The sequence below is a fragment of the Tachypleus tridentatus genome, chromosome 7 (assembly GCF_004210375.1).
Source record: "Tachypleus tridentatus isolate NWPU-2018 chromosome 7, ASM421037v1, whole genome shotgun sequence".
NCBI classification, from domain to species: domain Eukaryota; kingdom Metazoa; phylum Arthropoda; class Merostomata; order Xiphosura; family Limulidae; genus Tachypleus; species Tachypleus tridentatus.
The window spans coordinates 138,848,416-138,870,185 of NC_134831.1; the positions used below are offsets into that span (position 1 = coordinate 138,848,416).

General features: G+C 34.2%; 1 protein-coding gene across 2 annotated transcripts in view; it reads right to left on the reverse strand.

The window, feature by feature from the left end:
- Window positions 1-14,742: 14,742 nt before the first annotated feature.
- LOC143256717 (uncharacterized) overlaps window positions 14,743-21,770 on the reverse strand; it is a 140,689-nt gene continuing 133,661 nt past the window's right edge. For both annotated transcript variants that reach the window (XM_076514324.1, XM_076514326.1), the window contains one exon: window positions 14,743-19,043. In XM_076514324.1, the coding sequence (XP_076370439.1) occupies window positions 18,845-19,043 (199 nt within the window). In that variant the 3' untranslated portion in view covers window positions 14,743-18,844. The remainder of the gene's footprint in view (window positions 19,044-21,770) is intronic.

Consider the following 21,770-nt stretch of genomic DNA (forward strand, 5'->3'; position numbering starts at 1 on the left):
CCACCTCAGCCCCCTTACTGGGAAAAGGCTGACGCCGCCCATAAAAAAAACACAAAAAAACAACAAACTTGATTTGGCTGAATTCGTATTTCTTTTTGTTTTTGTATTTTTTTAATTTCGCGCAAAGCCACTCGAGGGCTGTCTGCGCTAGCCGTCCCTAATTTAGCAGTGTAAGACTAGAAGGAAGGTAGCTAGTCTTGAGCTACTATTTTACCAAAAATAGTGGGATTGACTGCCACTTTTGAAACGGCGAGCATGTTTGTTGTGACGGGGATTCGAACCCGCGACGCTCGGATTACGAGTTGAACGCCTTAATCCATTTGGCCATGCCGGGCTTTCGAATTTCGATTCTGCCATACTAGACGTTGTTTCCTTGTCACTGTTATAAAGTGAACAAAATATTGTGCTGTACATCGTTAATAGTGCCTGCCACGGTCACAAAATACTTTCATAAAACTGATAGAATTATCATAGTGAAACAACATCATTATGACTACGTGTGTACCTATCCTCAAATCACAGACTTGTGTGAGTACCGATTATTATTGTGCATCATATTGAATACCTATGTATGTAAAAAACGGCTGGTATGGGTTGAGAAAATATTTTATGTGGAGAAGCGAACAACATTTCGACCTTCTTCGGTCATCGTCAGGTTCACAAAGAAAGAAAGAGGTAACTGACCGATAGCTGACCACATGTTTGAAAGGGGTTGTGTAACTGAGTGCAGGAATGTAGAGGGCATGCTGAAATGTTTGATTATATTTATTAATATAGGTATAAAGGTGTTCCTTTGTATTGTTTTTTTTTTGGGCTTTAGTTCCGATATGTAAAAATGTAAAATATTTTCTCAACCCAAACGAGCCGTTTTTACATATATATAATTCTATGCTTAGTAAACCAACGAACTCAAAATAATTTTGTGCATAAATAATTTTAAAATGTGTCCAAAAAGCCAGTGGTGATCAACATAGATCATCAACAGTAGGTTTAGGGATTAAATCATTTATTTCACTGTAAAAAACTAGATAAATGGCATTGCAAAGGCAGGTGACTCCTTTCAAAATATTAAAATAATGCGTGAAGTTTGAAATTACATTTACAGTTTTCGCTAGTGTTTTTGTATATGACAAAAATAAACACACAATTAGGAAGCTTTACTAAAAAAAAAGGTTTACTCAGGCGTGGATTGAACATTTAACTTTATTACACGGTAAAATATTTAACATAAAGTTATCTCACCAGAATATTTTCTTTTTTGAGAAATAAATCCGACTTGCTAAGCTACGTTACTTTCAGAAATATGAAAACGTTATTTCTCTTTGCGTGTAAGCTTATATGGGAAACTGATTGTTAGCTTCCTTCGGTATTTGGTTGGACAATAGAACTCAAGATTATCAGATAGTATAGTAGGTAATTTTATAGTTCATTTTGAGACACACTATAAATGGTGTAGAAATTACAGCAAACGGAACCGAATGCGCGTGTTACCTCTTTACATCATAAGGTCGTTGGTTTTCAGCTTTTTACTTCCTTCCGTTCGATTGTTTCCGGTATTGCTCTAATGGTGCTCCAATCGACAGACCTGTAATGTGTAATGAATAAAGCACAGCCCAGGATAAAATTTTCAACGAAAGTATGCATTCTTAATGTGTTTTTATAAAAAAATTTCTTTAAAATACCTATTTGAAAGTTTTCATGGTTTTGAAAACAGACTTCAGTTTCCAAGACTTTTGTAATTTGGCGCTTCCTGTTATTTACATGACGTTAATGCTTATGCTTTCGCCTTTCATGGTCTAAAGACAAAATATAGGAAGACGACGGTGCATAATGCTTATATATATATATATATAAAACTGTGCAGTAACAAATTAAAATATTTTAATTTTACTAGTGAACATTTAGAAATAAATTTTGCAAGGGAAGGAAAATTGTAAGTTAGACAAATTTGAATAACAAAGTGAGAAAGAAAATCAGATAAATAGCTGAAAAGAAATAAGGCTTCCCAGTGGCTCAGCGGTATGTCTGCGGATTTACAACGCTAAAAACCGGGTTTTGATACCCATAGTGGGTAGAGCACAGATAACCCTTTGTGTAGCTTTGTGCTTAATTCAAAACAACAACAAAAGAAATGAGAATTCGACCAAATAAGTATTTTTATGGACGGCGCTAGCCTTTCCCTGGTGGGAGGCTGAGGTGATCAAGACAAAATAAAATCAAGCCCGACATGGCCAGGTGGATATAGCGCTGTACTCGTAATCTGAGGATCGCGGGTTCGAATCCTTGTTACACCAAACATACTTATGGCCGTGGAAGCATTGTAAAGAGACGGTTCATTTTACTATTCGTTGGTAAAGAGTAGCCCAAGGGTTGACGTTGGGTGTTGGTGACTTGTTGCCTTCCCTCTAATCTTACACTGCAAAATTCGGTATGGCGAGCGCAGACAGTCCTCGTGCAGTTTTGTGCGAATAAACAAACAAACAAAAATCGAGAGAGATAAACTATTCGGTTTGTATGCATACATAACTTAATGTTTAGGAAATGAGCTAGATTTAACAATACGCGCTTTCCGTTTGTTACAGGAGCTACAGAGGAGGCTAGAGCTTCAGCCCCAAAAAGCCTCTTCTAGCTGCTATCCCTGAACATTACTTATTAATTAACATCTATTTAAGGTGTACCTTTAAATAAGTTAGAAAAAATTAACGTGTGTCTTATTTTTTGTTTATATTTATAACTTTTTTCTCAAGATGGTTTGGATCGAAAACGTTGATGGTAATTACTTTTAAAATTGTCATTTCTGATTATGCATTCAAAATATCTGTTCACCTTTTTTGAATGAAAATGGTGACACATATTTTTTTGTGTTTGTATAAGAGGCATAGTTGACTATTAATTATTTTTATGAAATATTTAATTTAAAATATATTTTTAATTCCTTATCGTTCTAAGCTTAATGCGTTTGAATGAGTTTTTTCTCATGACCAAAATTTTGAATCTTGGTTTAAAAATATTTTGATTTTCCGACAGGGTTTTATACGTCGTGACACTGCGAGCAACGATTTAAACTACGTTGAATAATGCTATTTATTTTGTTATTTGAACAATTCTTTGTTGTTAAGTGTATAGTTACATAACGATCTATATTTGTCCCGCCCATTACAAGTGTCCCTCGCTAAAACAGCAGTATATCTTTGAATTTACAACGCTAAAATCAGGGTTCGATTCCCCTCGGTGGACACAGCAGATAGCTGCATTGGCTTTGCTATAAGAGAAACACACATACGTCCATTAAAAGTATCGAAATCCGATTTTTAGTGTTATAAGCTCCCAGCCTTACAGCTGAGACGCAGACTCAGTGGACAAATGCTCCATTACTAAGTTATTCACGGTAGAGTAGTTGTAGTGTTAGCTGTTTATTACTACCTGTTAGCTACTTTCTCCTTCGTGTTAATACGAGAACAGCTACGTATTCAAGTTTGATATGTTTTGTTATGTTTTAGTTTTCAAATAGCCTAAGGATGTAAGTCCGTTTGATAGTGAAAGGTTAAATATCGTTTTCACAAGCAACTCTGAAGTAAACAATTTCCTTTCAGTGATTTGAAATTAAATTTGACAGAGTCGAATAACGTGTGATTGTTTTAAGCATTATATCATGGCAATGCGGTTTGATGATTTAAATAAGTGTTGCCAGAATATGCTATAAAGAAAGGAAGTGATTACTGGTTCACGCACAATTTGTGTATAACACAAGCGAAAATAGAGCACTTTAGTTATTACCTGAAAACACGGTCCTGATCTGATGTTTCATGATCTACCGGTACAAACGATGGAAATCGATTACATGTGTTATACTAAGAGACAAACACAACTCACGTAGAGACTGTATGTACTCAGTGTGCGTGTAATTTAAGTGAAATCTAAAAGATATAAACATCTTGCTTATATTTGGCTTTATTTAAAAACAATTTCATCAAATGCTGCGTCTGCAGCGGGATAGATTCTCAAGTCCTAGTGTTATAAATAAGTCCTTAAGATTAGTGTTGAGTCATCAGGTGAGTTAACGTCTTTATTAGAAAGTTGTCGCTGGAATAATTACAAATTATTATTCGTTTTAAAACATTGTTCATGCATAACCTACGTTTTAAGGTAGACAAATATTTCATGTTGAAAAACGAAAGCGCCTGTGAAAGGTTTAAACATAATGTAAATCTACATAGTTTGTGACGTAAATCCATATTTGAATTATTCATGCTTAAACAATAACTGAAGTTAGAATTTTTATTTGATTAAATCGTAAATAGATAACATCTTTGCTCGAATCTACATGTGTATTTTCTTAAGTCAAAGCAACATGAGGATATCTGTTGAGTCTACCGAGGGAACTGAACCCCTGATTTAAGTGTTGTAAATCCGTAGACTTACCGTTGTACTAGCGGGGATTGAATCGACGTTCTTTCATAGTGTTACATTAAACAACTTTGTTGTGTGTTTAACGACCACCACATAATATACGCTTTATACATGTATTTAGATTTTCCTTGAAGAATGAATTAAAACTACAAAACCTACGAACAGAATGACTGATGTCATATCTTGAATGTGTTCTACAAAATATTGGAAAATAAATAATTTTTTGATAGTAAGTTTTAAACGAAATTTTATCGGCTCGCTTTTAATGAGTCGAAAATAAAAACTGATAGTTTTGTCTACCCTTTCTTACTGCTATCTTTCTTCACAAAGACGTTAGTACCAAAATAGTGCTCTTAGTTTATTTATGAAGAACCATATTAACTTGTAATAATGGGAAATGTATGAAACAATCAGCATAATTAGATGTTTCAGTTAATTTAACCAAAATGTGAAATTCGTCATCGTGTATTATCAGTATTGAAAAATATTATTAAAGTTTGCCAGTAAGTTAAATATATCATATTATTACATGATGGATCACATGGTCCATCTCTGATTAACAAAGAACAGTTTGTTCCTCAGGCTACTTTGTTTGAGAACATACTACGAAATACACTGCTGGAAAAAATCTTAAGGCCAATGAATATAAAGAAAAATATGCATTTTGCGTTGTGAGACTCAACCACTTATTTGAGTAGAGCTTCGAAAAATGAAAATAAGAAAAGGGAAAATAAAAATAAAAAACTTTTTTAGCATTTAATAGGGAAAATGTGAACACTCTGAAATTAGCCTGTGTGAGTGAACCTTTTCTGGAATATTATGAAGTTTTCATCGGTTAGGCCTAAAAAATGCTTTATTTTCTGATTATTCTTTGTTATATTAGGTTTAGATCATTTTATGCGCTGATGCTTTAACCTAAGTATAGTATTAAAAGCAGCGGTTTTTATGATTGTTGTCATTGATGTAGGTTGCTATTTTGAAAGGTTTGTATAATACGTGGACAGTTGTTCATTGTCGTTATGTATTATGTTAAAAGTACAAGCTTGAGGTCTCCTTAGATTTTTGTAACACTAATGTAGATGTTTACATGAATTCTTTATTTTCTATGGATAGAAACTAGATGAATATTTGTTTTGAAGGGTTTGAGAACTCGCTGTCTTCAGATAACGAATATATTTCTAAGAATTATCATAAAGAGAGAGTTTTTTATTTATTGTAACCTTAAAAAACAAATTCACATTTTAAACTAACATACGTACTAAAGAAATACCTATCATACTTAATGCATGATAAGATTTAATATGAATTCATGAAACATTTGGGAAAATGTATAATTTGTATAATGTATGACTTGACGAAACCCAAGGAAAAGACGACGGTTATTTTCCATATATGTGTTCGAAGACTTTCATGATAAATTACATTATGATTTTAAACTTTAATTATTCAGAAAATTTCAGTGTAACAATACGACGTATTTTACTGTTATAGGAGAACTAGCAAGATTAAAACTCATAATACCGTAGTTAGTATTTAAGTAGTATCTCACTGAAGCGCAGAAAATAAACAGACTATTTCATGATATTATATTTGAAAAATACAAGTTCAAGAGTTTGTTTGTTTGTTTTTTGAATTTCGCACAAAGCTACTCGAGGACTATCTGTGATAGCCGTCCCTAATTTAGCAATGTAAGACTAGAGGGAAGGCAGCTAGTCGTCACCACCCACCGCCAACTCTTGAGCTACTCTTTTACCAACGAATAGTGGGATTGACCGTAACTTTATAACGCCCCCACGGCTGAAAGGGCGAGCATGTTTGGCGCGACGGGGATGCGAACCCGCGACCCTCAGATTACGAGTCGCACGCCTTAACACGCTTGGCTATGCCGGGCCTGTTCAAGAGCAGTCCAGTTAATTGAGACAACTTGAGAGGCACTTTCTTGCATTTATATTCTGTTTTAGTTTCTGTAAGCATTTAATTGTGGCTAAGATCATTTTATTTGCTGATTAAAATTTTAATTCAAAGGTAAGTTTGCTTTGAATTTTGTGTAAAGCTGCACGAGAGTTATTTGCACTAGCACTTCATAATTTAGCAGTGAAAGACGCCAGGGAAGGCAGCTGGTCATTACCACCTACACCTTGAACTTCTGGGCTGATCTTTTACCAATGTATAGTCGGAATGACCGAACATTATACCCTACTGAAAGGACTGAAAGGACGACCGTGTTTAGTGAGACGGGAATTCGAACCCGCCCACCCTCCGATTTCGAGTCAAGAGCCCCAACTACCTGGTCATGTTGAGCCGACAAGTTTTATGTAGTAGGTGTAAGTACATAATTCACGGTGTAACAAAACGTGTAGCGCGAATAAAGCAAAATAGTCAAATTCACATCTTATATGGCACGGTATGGCTAGGTGGATAAGGCACTCGATTCGTAATCAGAGGGTCCCGGGTTTGAATGTTTGGTATGATGTGGATTCGAACCCAAGATCCTGGGATTACGAGTCGAGCGCCTTAACCACCTGTTCATGCCGGACCTTTTCTTATAGCAATACCACATCATGCTATCTGCTGAGTTCACCGAGGTGAATGGAACCCCTGATTTTAGCGTCGTAAAAAAAAAAAAGAGTTCGAACACTTAAATCTATGTACCGTATTTTCCGCCTAATAAGCCGAATTTCTGGCCCTAAATTTTGGACCTGATTTTTGGGGGTCGGCTTATTGGCCGATCACTCCTTTCGGAAATTTCTTCTTCTTAGGAAATATTTTTCTTTTGAAAATTACCATAGGCGGTAATTTTGTCTCATCAGCAAAGCACGTTAAGACTACAGTGAAACATTGTTTCTGGAATTTCATTGGTTACCTAATTACAGTGAGTGGAGCCAATAACGAATGACATATTGATTCCATCTCTGTCTCAATACGACACGTTCTGCTTTACTACAGAACGCCAATAATCACACACAACATGCATGCTGACGCTGAAACGAGACTAAGAAATCATTTTGAAGAAACTTGTCACTTCTTAAAAATGGCTTCGGCTTATTGGGCGGTAATAAGCAAAAACCCTCATTTTCAGAGCTGAAAATTGGCCTCGGCTTATTCGGCGATTCGGCTTATTAACCGGAAAATACGGTATTTGATATAATGGTGATTTATGAGAGAATTAGAGATTTTTGTTAATTTCCTCATCAGTAAATTCCACTATTTTAAATAAATAATACCACATTAGCTATAAATACTTAAATGAATTTATTTTCTTCATAGAATTATCTAAGAAAGGTTAAGTATGTTAGAGTGACCTCATGTAAACATACGTGCATGCAAAACATTGTTTTGTGCACAACAGCAAATTTGAACCAAATATAAGTGGCCTCCATTTTGTTTCTATGTACGCCAATGACCTAAAATACATCCCGTGTAGCTCCGTGGTAAGTATGAAAGCTTGTCACGTCAAAAACTGGGTTCACTACCTATGGTAGGCACAGAATAGTTATCCCATCGTGTAGGTTTTTGTTAAACAACAAACAAGTTTAATTAAAATAAGGTACTAAGTGGACACTAGCTTTTCTAAACACCTTTGAGCACACATTATAATAATCCTCATTGTGAAACATGTTGTTTTTAATTTATTTTTCGCATTCTTTCAGATGCATTCAGAGTATTGGTAGTGCGAGAAGGATAGAAAGTATTCCACCTTGAGTGACAGGCAGTATGGAAGTTTAAAAATAAAGGATAAGAAGGGCAATGCTTGATACACAGTCTGCCTTTGCATTTCTCAGTTTTCTAATTCTGTGTATTATAGAAGATTATTTTAAACGTAAGGTGAGTAACCATGTTTTACGAATGCTGTTTTTGTTTGCTTTTAAATTCAAGGTACACAATGGGCTTTTTACACTCTGCTACCAGCAATCGAAACTCGTATTTTAGCGTTGCAATCCTAGGAAATCACCACCAAACCGAAGGACATAATTAATCTAAAAAACCCTATTAAAATGAAAGACGGGAAATAATACTTGTTCTGTCATTTCAACGAATTCAAACAACTTTCGTTAAGTTTGAAAGGTATTTTCATCAATGTGAACGCATCATGTTTCTTTGTATTTGAAAATAATTCATAAAAGTTTGGATATTGAAGTGAAATGTGCAGGATCATTATATAGTTTCATATTTATTTTCGATATGTATTTTGTATGCTAAGGCTTTTGCTGAAAAATAAGAGTTTTATGTACAAAGGATTGAATGAAATATCCTGTTTGAGGTACAAACAAATTATTTTCGTATCAGGTTTTGAGTTGTTCCAGCAGAACTCACAATTTGTGTGACGTACTCCGTTAAGCTTCGTCGTTTGCAATTATAAACTCACGAGCAAAAGAATGAAAAATGCTAAAATCACCAATTAGAAAAAGGAATAACTGAATCGAAATAGAACGACATGAGACGCCACCGAGTATAAAATTTCAGATAAAATAAACAAATTCATGGAACAATGAAACAATAACGCATGCTTCATATTTTTATTGATGAGAAATATCAAATCCTGGATTGTTAAAAGAAAACTTCACGATGACATCTCACGAGTTAAACAGAAAAATAACTTAAGATAGATATTGATAGTGTCATTATTAAGTGTGATAAGGTTAGCTTTTTAACGATAACGTTTTAATAACACTAAATATAATACCTTTTGTGCTTAAAAAGCGCTATCATCTCTTAAGATTTGTTTCTATATTCTTTCTTCATCTTTCGAGACTGTCCTATAATTTTGACAAACAACAATGATTAGGATTAAATCATTGTTATTAACGCATTTTTAAAAAATGCTTCTGAACGTTTGTTTTTTGGGGTTTTTATGTGTCCCTTTATGATTATTCTTCCAATACGAAATATTCAGTTCTAACGCTTATTAAAAGAATATGCTTATTAAAACTGCAGTTATTAAAACTTTCGTCCAACGAATTTTTTAATCTCATTGTAATTGAAATTTAACTGAGAATATTTTTTTCAATTTAATTTTCTTTTTCTAAAAACAAACAAACTTACAGCAATGCTTATTACCAACAATTATTCGAGAATGAAGAGCCTAAGGCCCGACATGGCCAGGTGGGTTAAGGCGTTCGACTCGTAATCCGAGGGTCGCGGGTTCGAATCCCGGTCGCACCAAACATGCTCGCCCTTTCAGCCGTGGGGACGTTATAATGTGACGGTCAATCCCACTGTTCGTTGATAAAAGAGTAGCCCAAGAGTTGGCAGTGGGTGGTGATGACTAGCTGCCTTCCCTCTAGTCTTACACTGCAAAATTAGGGACGGCTAGTACAGATAGCCCTCGAGTAGCTTAGTGCGAAATTCAAAAACAAACAAACGAAGAGCTTAACAGCCAATTATTTATTTCGTTTTACCGAAATTATTTTTAGTGTATTTAATAGAATAAATTCTATAATTACTCTTTATTAGACGTCTATTATAAACGATTTTGTTAGGGATGATTGGTTAAGTAAATTACGAATAATCTATTTGAATAACTATAACATACAATACGTGGAAGCCGTTCAAACATTTAAATCTTTGGCAAGAAATTTGCATATAACACTTCAATAATTATCCCTTAATCTTGGGATTACGCCCGAAAATGATATTAATGGCGAAAACTAATTAAACGATGTCCTGCTATGTAACTGAGACGCGGAAGTAAACCGCGATGCTTACAGCTGATCTCTAACCAAGTCTTCAAGCATATGTATGTGTGTGTATTGTATCTCTTTTGCATGCCTGAAACAAAACCAGATTCTGTTGTGTAACTGAGAAAAACCACGTAAAGACTTGCTGTATTGTTTCATGATTATTATAGGTTACACAGAATTAAGTCCTGCTGTTCACATGTTACAAAGAACAAAGTCTTCTTGTGTTCATGTTGCGCAGAATATGGTCCTTTGTTGTTATATAAAGACAAATTTTGTTCTGTTTTTGTTATAAGTGAATTACGATTGCTTATTTGTTTTGAATTTCGCGCAAAGTCACACAAGGTCTATCTACGCTAGCCGTCCATAATTTAGCTGTGTAAGACTAGAGGGAATGCAACTAGTCATCACCACCAACCGCCAACTCTTGGGCTACTCTTTTGCCAACGAATAATGGGATTGACTTTCACATTATAAGCCCCCACGGCTGAAAGGGCGATCATGTTTGGTGTGACAGGGATTCGAACCCGCAATCCTCAGGTTACGAGTCAAGCCCCCTAACAACCAGACCATGCCAGACCCATTATTATAATTGTGTTGCAAAGAAAAGTTCAACGTTTATCACATAGATGTATATTTCTATGCTGTGTTACACCGAATTGAATAACACTACAAGTAATTCACACTAATCCATGTTGAATTGTGTTTCTACTACACAAATTGAATATTGTTGTTAGTAAATAATGAAGTGCATTTTTGCATGCCATAAAATATACGTTTTACAGAACTAATTCCTGCATTACGTATATACTAAAAAGCAAAATTCCTACCCAAACACAAGTATTTTCAACATAAATTGGATATCAAGTAACAGAGTATTTTATTCAGACGAACGTCGATTTGGATTAGACTGAAAAATTACATAGAAACAAACTGAAACATTTCCGTCAAATAGTATCATATTAATGTGACATATGAAGAAAATTGAGAAAACACTTTATATAGTGCATACGAAATATCTTTACCAATACCCACATACCTTAAAATGTGGGTGATTCCACTTGTCACGTGAACCAGGTGATGACAAAAACTGTGTTTAATACACTGTTTGATGCATAAACGAGTGTTCGGTTAATATTATGTTATAATAAATAGAATGAACAGTTTTGTTATTGATTTTTGAATACATTTTAACATTTACACGTCTCAGCTGAACTATTCAAGTCACCGTAATCTTACCAACCTGGTCAAGATATTTCGTTCGTATTGCAAAGTTCAATATTTTTAAGAGAAAAATGCAGAGGTAACAAAGAAATGGCACCATATTAAATTGAATACAATGTTAATGAATTACATTTACACGTTAGTGTATTAGTAATTATATATAACCTTCTGCTACTTGATACTATTGGTGCATTTGCTTTAGCAACAGAAGTATGAAAAAATATTAAACTCGAAATCAGTGGTTGAAAATACATACATAGGTCGAAGAATTCAAGCTATAAAGACATTAACAGTACTTAGATTAGCCTTTGCATAACGTATGTACAACTAATAAGATATTGAGTAGCAGAACAAATAGTTTTATCAATAAATTGTAATAAGATAACACATTGGAAATTAAATAATAAGTGGCATACTAGCAATGAAAATATGATTCCTTATCATAACAATACTTCAAAAATTCATACTACACTAGGTTAGGAGGCTTATTTGGTCTTATTAAGGGCTATTACGTTTTAGCGTAAATATAACATTTTCATTATGAACTCAATAATTTTAAGTATTGTATAAAATTTGTTCACAATTAATTAACATATATTATTATTAGCAAATAAGAACAAACAACTTTGAACATAAAAAAATTAATACTTGGAAAAATACTATTAGTTTTTAATCTGCAAATCATCATAAAAAACGAAAAACATAGAGTTTTACGTTTATTTGAAATAATCAGTGAAAGCATAAATTATCGGTTTTAAGTAAATAATAATTAGAATTCAGCGAAGAGAAACAAAAACTGATATTTTTCAATAGGTATTGATATCACTTACCAATACCACATGTTTGTTTATTCTGCGGTACGTGTATTCTGTAATAAAGATTTACCAAAGTCTGCAACGAACAGACACATTAAAAGTCAATCTAGTTTATAGTCTCACTCAGTGCGGAATCTATCATTGAAAAACCAGAACGGCTCAATGTTTATACCAAAATTTCTGGTTACCAAAAAATCGAAGGCTGTGATTAGTTAAAATGGTCTTTAAAGATTATTCAAAGCATATATATCTTACAAAACTTTTCAAAATTTTGAGTCATAGAAAAAATAGATGCTATGGGCTTAGAAAACATCAAAGTTAGAAACTGGTTATCTCACAGTCTTCAATGCAGTACAATGCCATTATTTATGTGGAGACCAATAGGTAAGTATTGTCAAAGCAAAAACTAAAATTGTTCTATAAATATATCCTTGTACTGTAAGCCTTTATTCATTATACAATTCATGAAATTTCGCTCATAATTAATTTTGGTTTACATTTTTTATTACATTCTTTTCAATAAGAGACTATACTTAAGTTGTAACACCTGAATTAATTATGTTAGAAAGAGAGGAGTTAGTTTTAAAGACGTGCTTCGTTACGTAACCCAGTCGAAAGTCAAAACATATTTTACAATATTATTAACCTGTCCTTGTTCAAAGAATCACTTTTTTAAAGCATTATCACCCAGGAAAACTGATATTGTAGTTGTTTTTGAATTTCGCTCAAAGCTACACGAGGGCTATCTGCGATAGCCGTCCTTAATTTAACAAGCTACACAAGGGCTATCTGCGATAGCCGTCCTTAATTTAACAGTGTAAGGTTAGAGTGAAGACAATCGGTCATCACCACCCATCGCTAACTGTTTAGTTATTCTTTTACCAACAAATAGTGTGATTGACCTTTACATTATAATGCCCCCACGGCTGAAAGGGCGAATATGTTTGGTGTGATGGGGATTCGAACGCGCGACCCTCAGAATAAGAAGTCGAGAGCCATAACCAGCTGGCCATAGAAAATTAAAAGGAAAAATATACTTATAATAATGCATCCTAAAACAATGTGTTGTTCCATTTATTTCATTTCGGGGCCTTTGTTTATGGAATTATGGAAAACCAGTCTTGCTTACGAAGAATTATGGGAGAAAAAGCAGTGACAAAATATTAATTAAATTAAAAAAAAACAGCTATTACAACTGTAATTATTATCATTTGACCTTTTCTATGATATTGTATTATACTTACATATTTTATTTTGTATAAGATACTATAATTTAAAATTTGTTTTGATATTAGATAGAATAGGCATAAAATACACCGTAGGAGTAATAGTATTAATTATTATATTGTATTTGTCTGTTGATTGATTACACCGTTTTCAATCTGTTACTCGAAGCTTACCAGATGATAATAACAGTGTGAAGACAATAAAACTTAGTAAACAGTACACCCAATGTGGTCTCAGGTAGAATTTAGCGAGAAACATGCCACATGTGGTCAGACATAGTCAGAACTTAGCAAGCAGTACATCTCACGTGGTCTGTGATAGAAGTTAAAAGGTCGCACACCAGGTGTAATCTGATGTATTCACGATTTAGTTGATTACGGGAAACCCATTTCAAATAAAAATGTATCTCATAATGCTGGTCTGGGTATTAACACTTTTATTGATAAGGAGAGAACAATATTTCGACCTTCTTATGTCATCTTCAGGTTAAAAAAGAGAGAGTTTGCAAGTGACTGTTGCCGGACACGTCTTAGGGACGAGAGTCTGAAAGGGTACGGGATTGTAGAGGGCGTTGCAGTTGGATGTTAGGTCACTTGTGAACTTTCTCTTTCTTAACCTGAAGATGACCTAGGAAGGTTGAAATATTGTTCTCTCCTTATCAATAAAAGTTAATATCCATACCAGCCGTTCTGAAATACATTTTTATTCACAACTTTGCTGATGTATTTCAGGTGAGGTCTGACATTGGCTGTGTAAACAGTAGATCTAGTATGATTTTAGATAGTCAAAACTTAGCATGCATTATCCCAGGTACGGCCTGACATAGTTAGAAACATGAAAGTAATGTTAAACCTGGTTCGTGAACCATATTACTGTCACACATGAACAAAGATTATTCGAGTATGGGAAACACAAAGCATTGGAAACTCAAACAGCGCGTGCGAAACTCGCACTTTAACAGAGGTGCTTCAATTAACAAGAGCCTATCTTCTGGAACTTAAAAAGAAGGTGATTAAAGATACTAATGATGCATATATAAATAGTGATATATATTTCTGTAGAGCTTCCTGCATGAAAGTGTTCATTTTAGTTTCAGACAAAGAGGATCGATTAGAGTTTTGAATTCATGTTAAAAATTATGATTTTTTAAAAACATGATGTTACATTACAACAATTTAGTGATTTAACTGTTTTAAGTATGTTACTAGAATAGAAATACTACAAAATAAAACACAGTTGTTTTTTAAACAACTGTGATTCTACAAATAACGAGAAAAGTCAAAAATTAGAATTTTGAAAAACATGATAAAGACAAAATTTACACATTTCTAATCAGTATCAAATGTAAATAAAACATTATAATACATGCTCTGATACTAATAGTTGATTCATAAATCTGACCAAAATTTTAAGAAGTATTTGAAAAATACATTTAGTTGTCATGTAACTCAACTGAAAGGAAAACTCGTTTGTATTATTTAAAATATCTATTAGCTTTCACGAATAGTTATCAATAACAATTTTTCTGTTTTATTAATATATATGTACGAGGACTGTTCAAAAAATACGCGAACTGTTTGAATTGCGCGGCTCCAGTTGGTTTCAGGGGAATCCGCTTGGTGTCGCTAGGTTCATACAGATCAGCTGATTACGACGCTATTTCCCGATTGCAGATATCTTTATTTGTGTATTAGCTACGCGGTTTTAAGCGAAGTGCGATTTTTTCGTTTGGCGGATTTCAGAATGAATGACCTGAAGGACCAACGACTTGCTGTAAAATTTTGTGTTAAACTTGGAAAATCTGCGACTGAAACTTTTGCTATGCTTAACACGGCTTACGGTGATGTTGCTATGAAGCGTACGGCATGTTTCAAGTGGCATGAACGTTGTAAGGATGGTCGACAGTCCATTGAAGATGATGAGCGTCCTGGACGTCCTTCCATGTCAACTGACAACCCACACGTCGACAAAATCAACACCCTGGTGCGGGCAAATCGACGTCTGACTGTCAGGGAGCTTGCTGAAGAGTGTGGGATATCAGTTGGATCTTGTTACGAAATTTTGACCGAAAAATTGAAGATGCACCGCGTTGCTGCGAAATTCAGCCCTCAGAACTCGTGAGTTTTTGGCCAAACACTCGATCACTGTTCTTCCCCACCCCACCCCCTACTCACCTGACCTTGCTCCTTGCGATTTTTCTTGTTCCCCAAACTCAAAAGACCCTTGAAAGGAAGAAGATTTGAGACGATTCCAGAGATTAAGGCAAATGCGACGAAGGAGCGGGAGGACATTACAAAAGAAGCGTACCAGGACTGTTTCAACAAGTGGAAACACCGTTGGGATAAGTGTGTGCGTTGGGGAGAAGAGTACTTTGAAGGGGTCCCAGACCTGTAACTTCTAAATAAAGTACATTTTGTTTTATGACGTCAGTCTGCGTATTTTTTGAACAGACCTCGTATATCATAAACATAAATAACCTAAAGTTGCATAGATATTTTTAGCTTGCAATATTACGGACTGATAGATGAAGAAAAATTAGAATTAAAAATAGCTTTTGAACTCCTATAAAGTTTCAGCATTTGATATTGCACAAAAAAGGTAAGTGTTCGTCAAAGACATATTGGTCATCTGTGTATAATGATATCAAAAACTAAATAACGCAGTGTTACACTAAAACTTGTAGCATTAAAGAACATAGATATTACCCTTGTATTTAAGTATAAAACTTAGAAAAGAAGGATACACCTGAAACTTAAGCCTAACTGAAAAAGTTTACTATCGCATAATAGATGGCGCTATAGTTTCTATTTATAAACAAAGTACGTGAAGAACGAAATGGATTAGATCAAACGCCAGTAATCATATATTACACAAACTTTGTTTAAAATTTTACCAGTTAAAAAAAATCCAAATCAGATGAGATTTGAAGACTGAGTTGAATCATATGTTAAAACTACAAACGCTTACTCGGCTCACAATCCAGATATTTTTAGAATATACATTATGCTTGTCTTTATTTTGGACGAAACATTCATTACAGTTTTCAAAGGTTATTTGGCCCGGCGTGGTCAGGTGTTTAAGATGCTCAATTCGTAATCTGAGGGTCGCTGGTTCGATTCCCCTTTCCACTAAAACATGCTCACTCTTTCAGGCGTGGGGGCGTTACAATGTGACGGTCAATCTCACTATTCGTTGGTAAAAGAGTAGACCAAGAGTTGGCGGTGGGTGGTGAGGACTAGTTAGCTACTCTTTAGTCTTAAACTTCTAAACTAGGAACAGCTAACGCAGATAGCCCTCTTGTAATTTTGCGCGAAAATTCAAAACAAACAAAGGTTACTTTGCCAGAGATTTTGGAATGATGGTAACACGTCACATAAGTTCCAGTACATCTTAAAAGCTAGATTACCAGATGTATCTTATCCAAATGATTAAACCTTACGTTTAGATTGATATCAAATAATATGCAAATTGAACGTAATCGATAAATATACGTACTGCAAAAACTCTCTGATAAAAAGAAAATAATGAATTAAGCATTTTTGGAACTGACAGTCACTTTTAATATTCACTAAATTTTGTATGGTTGCTTCAACTGGAGCACGTATTTATGGGAATGAAATGCAAAATTAGTCTATAAGAAAAGTTTTTTTAATTTTTTTTGTCTTGAGATACAATGAAGTTTGAGATGTAGTAGGTGTAAGTACATAATTCACGTTGTAACAAAACGTTCTGTGGAACTAGAAAGGACGAATGAAAGAAGGATGGATACATCATATTCACTATAAAACGATGTTTGTTTGTATATTTCGGGTTTTTCTCGCAAATCTACACAAAAAGGTTATTTGAATATATAATAGTCCCTAAAGGTTATTTGCACATATAACCGTCCCTAAATGTTTTTTGCACACATAGCTGTCCCTAAAGGTTATTTGTACACATAACTGCTCCTAATTTTGAAACGATGGGCTACAGAGAAGGCACCTAGACAGCACTACCTTCTTCCATCTTTTGGACTACTTTTATATGACCGCGAATTATTGGGTTCAAAGTCCAGCGTACCCTAGCATTGGTCCACACCCGCTTCCCCCACTCTCACAAACAAACGACATGATTTTTATCTTTGGCCTGCTGATTTTCATTCTCACTAAGAGTATATGTTTTTATTTATCAAATCAAGTTTTGGTTTAGTTTTTGATAAATTTCGCATAAATCTACACGAAAGCTATCTGGGCTAGCCGTCCCTAATTTAATAGAGAATGACTAGCTGAAAAGAGGCTAGTCATAACTACCTACCGCCAATTCTTTTACCTACCAATAGTAATCAGGTCAGGGATAATGAATGGTTGTCTTCGAGGAACGTAGGTATTTGGCGCTTCTTCTGTTCAGAAGGAAATTGCAAATTTCAGAAAAGGAAGCTTGCATAACCTATGGCTTATTTTGATGCTTTTTGTAATCGAATCGTTAACAAACTTTCGATTGACACAGTGGTATATAAGCGGACTTGTAATGCTTGAACAGGGTTTCGATACCCATGGTTGGCAAAACACAGATAGTTCTTTGTATATCTTTGTGCTTAACTTCAAACAAACACATATTGGTGAACAATTTAAATAAATTGTTTTTCTGTTGAATTACCCACTTCTTAAAGTTTTTAAATTGCTGTCCTCTACCTTGATGGCAAAAGAATTGGTAATTGTAGATTTGTAAATATCTAATTTGGAAATAGGAACTTTGATATGGCTAAGCTAAGAAATGATAATTATGTTTTCGAGAAGCTTAACATTAAGTTCTGTTTATGCACTACATTAGAACACGAGGTGTATCCTTCTTTATTATAGATATACTTAAAACAATCACGATGTAATCTGATTAGAGCTATATACTATTCAAACCTTTAACAATGTGCAAAATGAGTTAAAATTCCACTTCCAAAAGTACATTTTTAATGTTTCTATTTCAAACTGGGCATGCACGAATTAATTAACAACAAAGAATCTAAGAAAACACGAGTTAGTTCAAGTCTCACGCAATTAAATAAAAGATTATTACCTTGTTTTCAATGTCAAATCAATTTTGTGTAGTTACCTATTTAATATGAAAATAATTTACTGGTATCCTCAATAAAAATATAAAAAAAATTGTAGACTTTCACACCATTTTTTGATTACTTAATAAGCAATATGAAATAAAAAAAAAGTAAAATCCTTAAGATTTGGAACTTAGAAATATGATTCTAACTACTCAGACGTCTTCTCTTTAAATACAAATATCCATAGCTTCCATAAGAAAGAATTTATTTTTGTATGTGTGACCGCATAGACGACATCTAAGTTTGCCTGGAACATGCGATCCGGAACAGCAAAAGAAACCTCTCGAGTTTCGTGTGATTTTTGGTAGATGTAGGCACTTGGGGGATGGTGGGAGGGGACGAGGACCGTGGTGCTGGGTTCGTGAACATAGGTGCCGATCAGTGTGTGTTTCCTTTCTGCTTCAGGCGTACTCCGTTTCAGACAAACTTTGTCCTTCTGATAGACTGCGATCCAGGCAACCATCGTTACCCGAATAATAATCGTCAGGCAAATCTTCCGTAGGGTGACCACGGGAATTTGCAAATGATATTGCTTTTTGGTAAATAAAAAGCTCACGTTCCAAACTGTTATTTTCTGTCTGGAGAGCTCCAATCTCCCGCCTAAAATAATAAAAATAAATTAGTACTTTATGTGGTTTTACTCAATAATAAGATTTTAACGGATTAAGGGTTTACTAGAAGTAACTATACGATAAAGTGAACTTACTTTCGTCGAACAGTAATAAATATGATTATCATATACAGAAACCAGAAGAGAAACAATTCTGTAGTACATTAAGTGTATATTTTTTAATAAGATGACGTAAAAATAGCATACTATTTGGGTGTAACATGAGATGTGCATGGTCAGATAAAATATAAACCACATTATCTTAACCATGACTGTTTGGTGTTAATTTTAAGTTGCGAGAGGAAAATATTTATGATTCATTTTAAATCTGATTTCGAGGTCCCCCACTGGGACAGCGGCAAGTATTCGGATTTACAACAATAAAATCAGGGGTTCGATTCCCCTCGATGGATACATCAGATAGCCCGATGTGGCTTTGCTATAAGAAACACACACAAACTCATTATGAGCAAGTACATATACAGACCTTATGAACATGTAGAGTTTGTACAAAAAAAAATGTTGAGTACATTATATTAAAGACTTTCAATATTTAATAATAAATCACAACATAATATTAATAATATTAAATATTTCCAGGATTCCATCTTCAGTACACAAAAAGCATAATGTTAATTGCAATAGAAATAGGTATAATGCATACGAAGTAAAAAATTTGAATATAAAAAACAGAAAATAAAAGTATGCAGTTGAAATAGTAAAATCGAAATAGATTTAAAATAAGTCAAAAACGTGTAGAAGCCCGGCATGGCCAGGTGGTTAAGGCGCTCGACTCGTAATTTCAGGATTGCGGGTTCGAATCCCCTCGCACTAAACATGCTCGCCACTTTTAGCTGTGGGGATTTATAATGTTAAAGTTAATCCCACTATGTGTTTGTAAAAGAGTAGCCCCAGAGTTGGCGGTGGGTGGTAACGACTAACTGCCTTCCCACTTACACTGCAAAATGAGGGACGACTAGCGCAGATAGCCCTCGAGTAGCTTTGTGCGAAACTCAAAAACAAACAATTGTAAGACCTCTCATATTGGTAAAACGAAACGTCACATTAAAGTACAAGCATATGATCATATCTATAAACGTCCTCTTAGCCCCGCTATTTACCAGCATAATATAGAAATAAGGAGTCCGATTTCTGTCTCCAACAGCCAAGTGCGATAATGAACTTCTAACAAAAAAACATTATACATTTGTGCTATATACTTTTTATTTTCTCTTTACCGAAATATTAACATTCATATTTTTATTTACTTCTTATTTATTGGAAATTATATCACATTTCTGTTATAATTACAATTGTGTTTATTCTGCACTTTTAGATTACTGAAAATGGGATTTTGAAGATTTCAGAACGTTTAACAAATCCTTCATATTGTTAGGTTCGTGTTTTACTTTATTATTGAATTACGTTTTCAGAAAAATGGGATTTGAGTTTATTTTGTAACAAAGCTACCTGCTGTGTTCTAGATAATTTTTTTTTTCAATTTAAAACAATGGTTTCTCGTTGCCTTCCGCCTGCTTGTTTTCGGTTTACTCCGTTAGCCTTTGACTAATTAGGCAGCAGGGAGATAATTTAGAATTACTTGTGGGTGCTCTAGTTTCACTCATGATTGTCTCTTCTCTGTGCTTATGAGCCATTTAAAGAAATATTTGCACCCCTAGATATCTAACCTCGTCATCTGTGACAATCACCAGTTGGTCTGCGGCTGTTTGATGATTCTTCGTAGCTAACCTCTATAATTAGAAGCCATTCCACTATTTGCATAATTTTGGTCTTGCATTACATATTCTTGAAATATATTATGTAATTGACTTGGGTGATATTGATTAGATTCTTTTACCTACATAACTTGATCTTGGGAGCTTATCTTAGCTGGTACACTGTTAGAGAGTAGAAGAGTTTTCAATATTCATTTACAGCTGGTACACTGTTAGAGAGTAGAGGAGTTTCAATATTCATTTACAGCTGGTACACTGTAAGAGACTAGAGGAGTTTTCAATATCCATTTACATTATATTGTTTAAGATACTGTTGGCATATCGAGGATTAAATATGAAAAACACAGAGAGATGGTTTTACTTTTTCCAGTTTAAGAATGACTAGATTTTATGTAATGGTATAATAACAGATGTAAACAGATCTCTGTTTCAAATAAGAAGGATTCTAATGGTTTGGTTTATAGCTGAAAACGGGTATATATTCAGTTTAACTGTTATTGCAGTAAGAAAATTATTTCTTAATTTGACTGTTTATGGCTAACAATAGATATGAATTTTCTGGTGCGTTTTTTGGATCGAAAGTGAAACATTTGAAAGTAGGTCAAATGCATGTATGGTGCTTACATCTATCGTTGAAATTAGGTATTATTGAGAACGAATTAACTCGTCCGTGGCACTGTGATACCGATCGGCTTGGACGAGTTATCTCGTCTACGGCACTGAACAGGTTAAGAGTTTATCTTATTTTATTTTAACAGTAGTTAAAACAGTAGTTTTAATAAAGTTAAAACGACGCTTGCGGAAATTTTAAATAACACAGTTGTTAAAAGAAACCGTCATATAATGGTACATAATAATTAGTTAAAAATTATAACGTTTCTAATTTTAAACTACTTTAAAACATTTACTCAAAAATTTTCTTATACAAATAAAAATTTGAGACTGGTTACAGTCCTATTCATTCTGTCTTCCAAAGTCTTA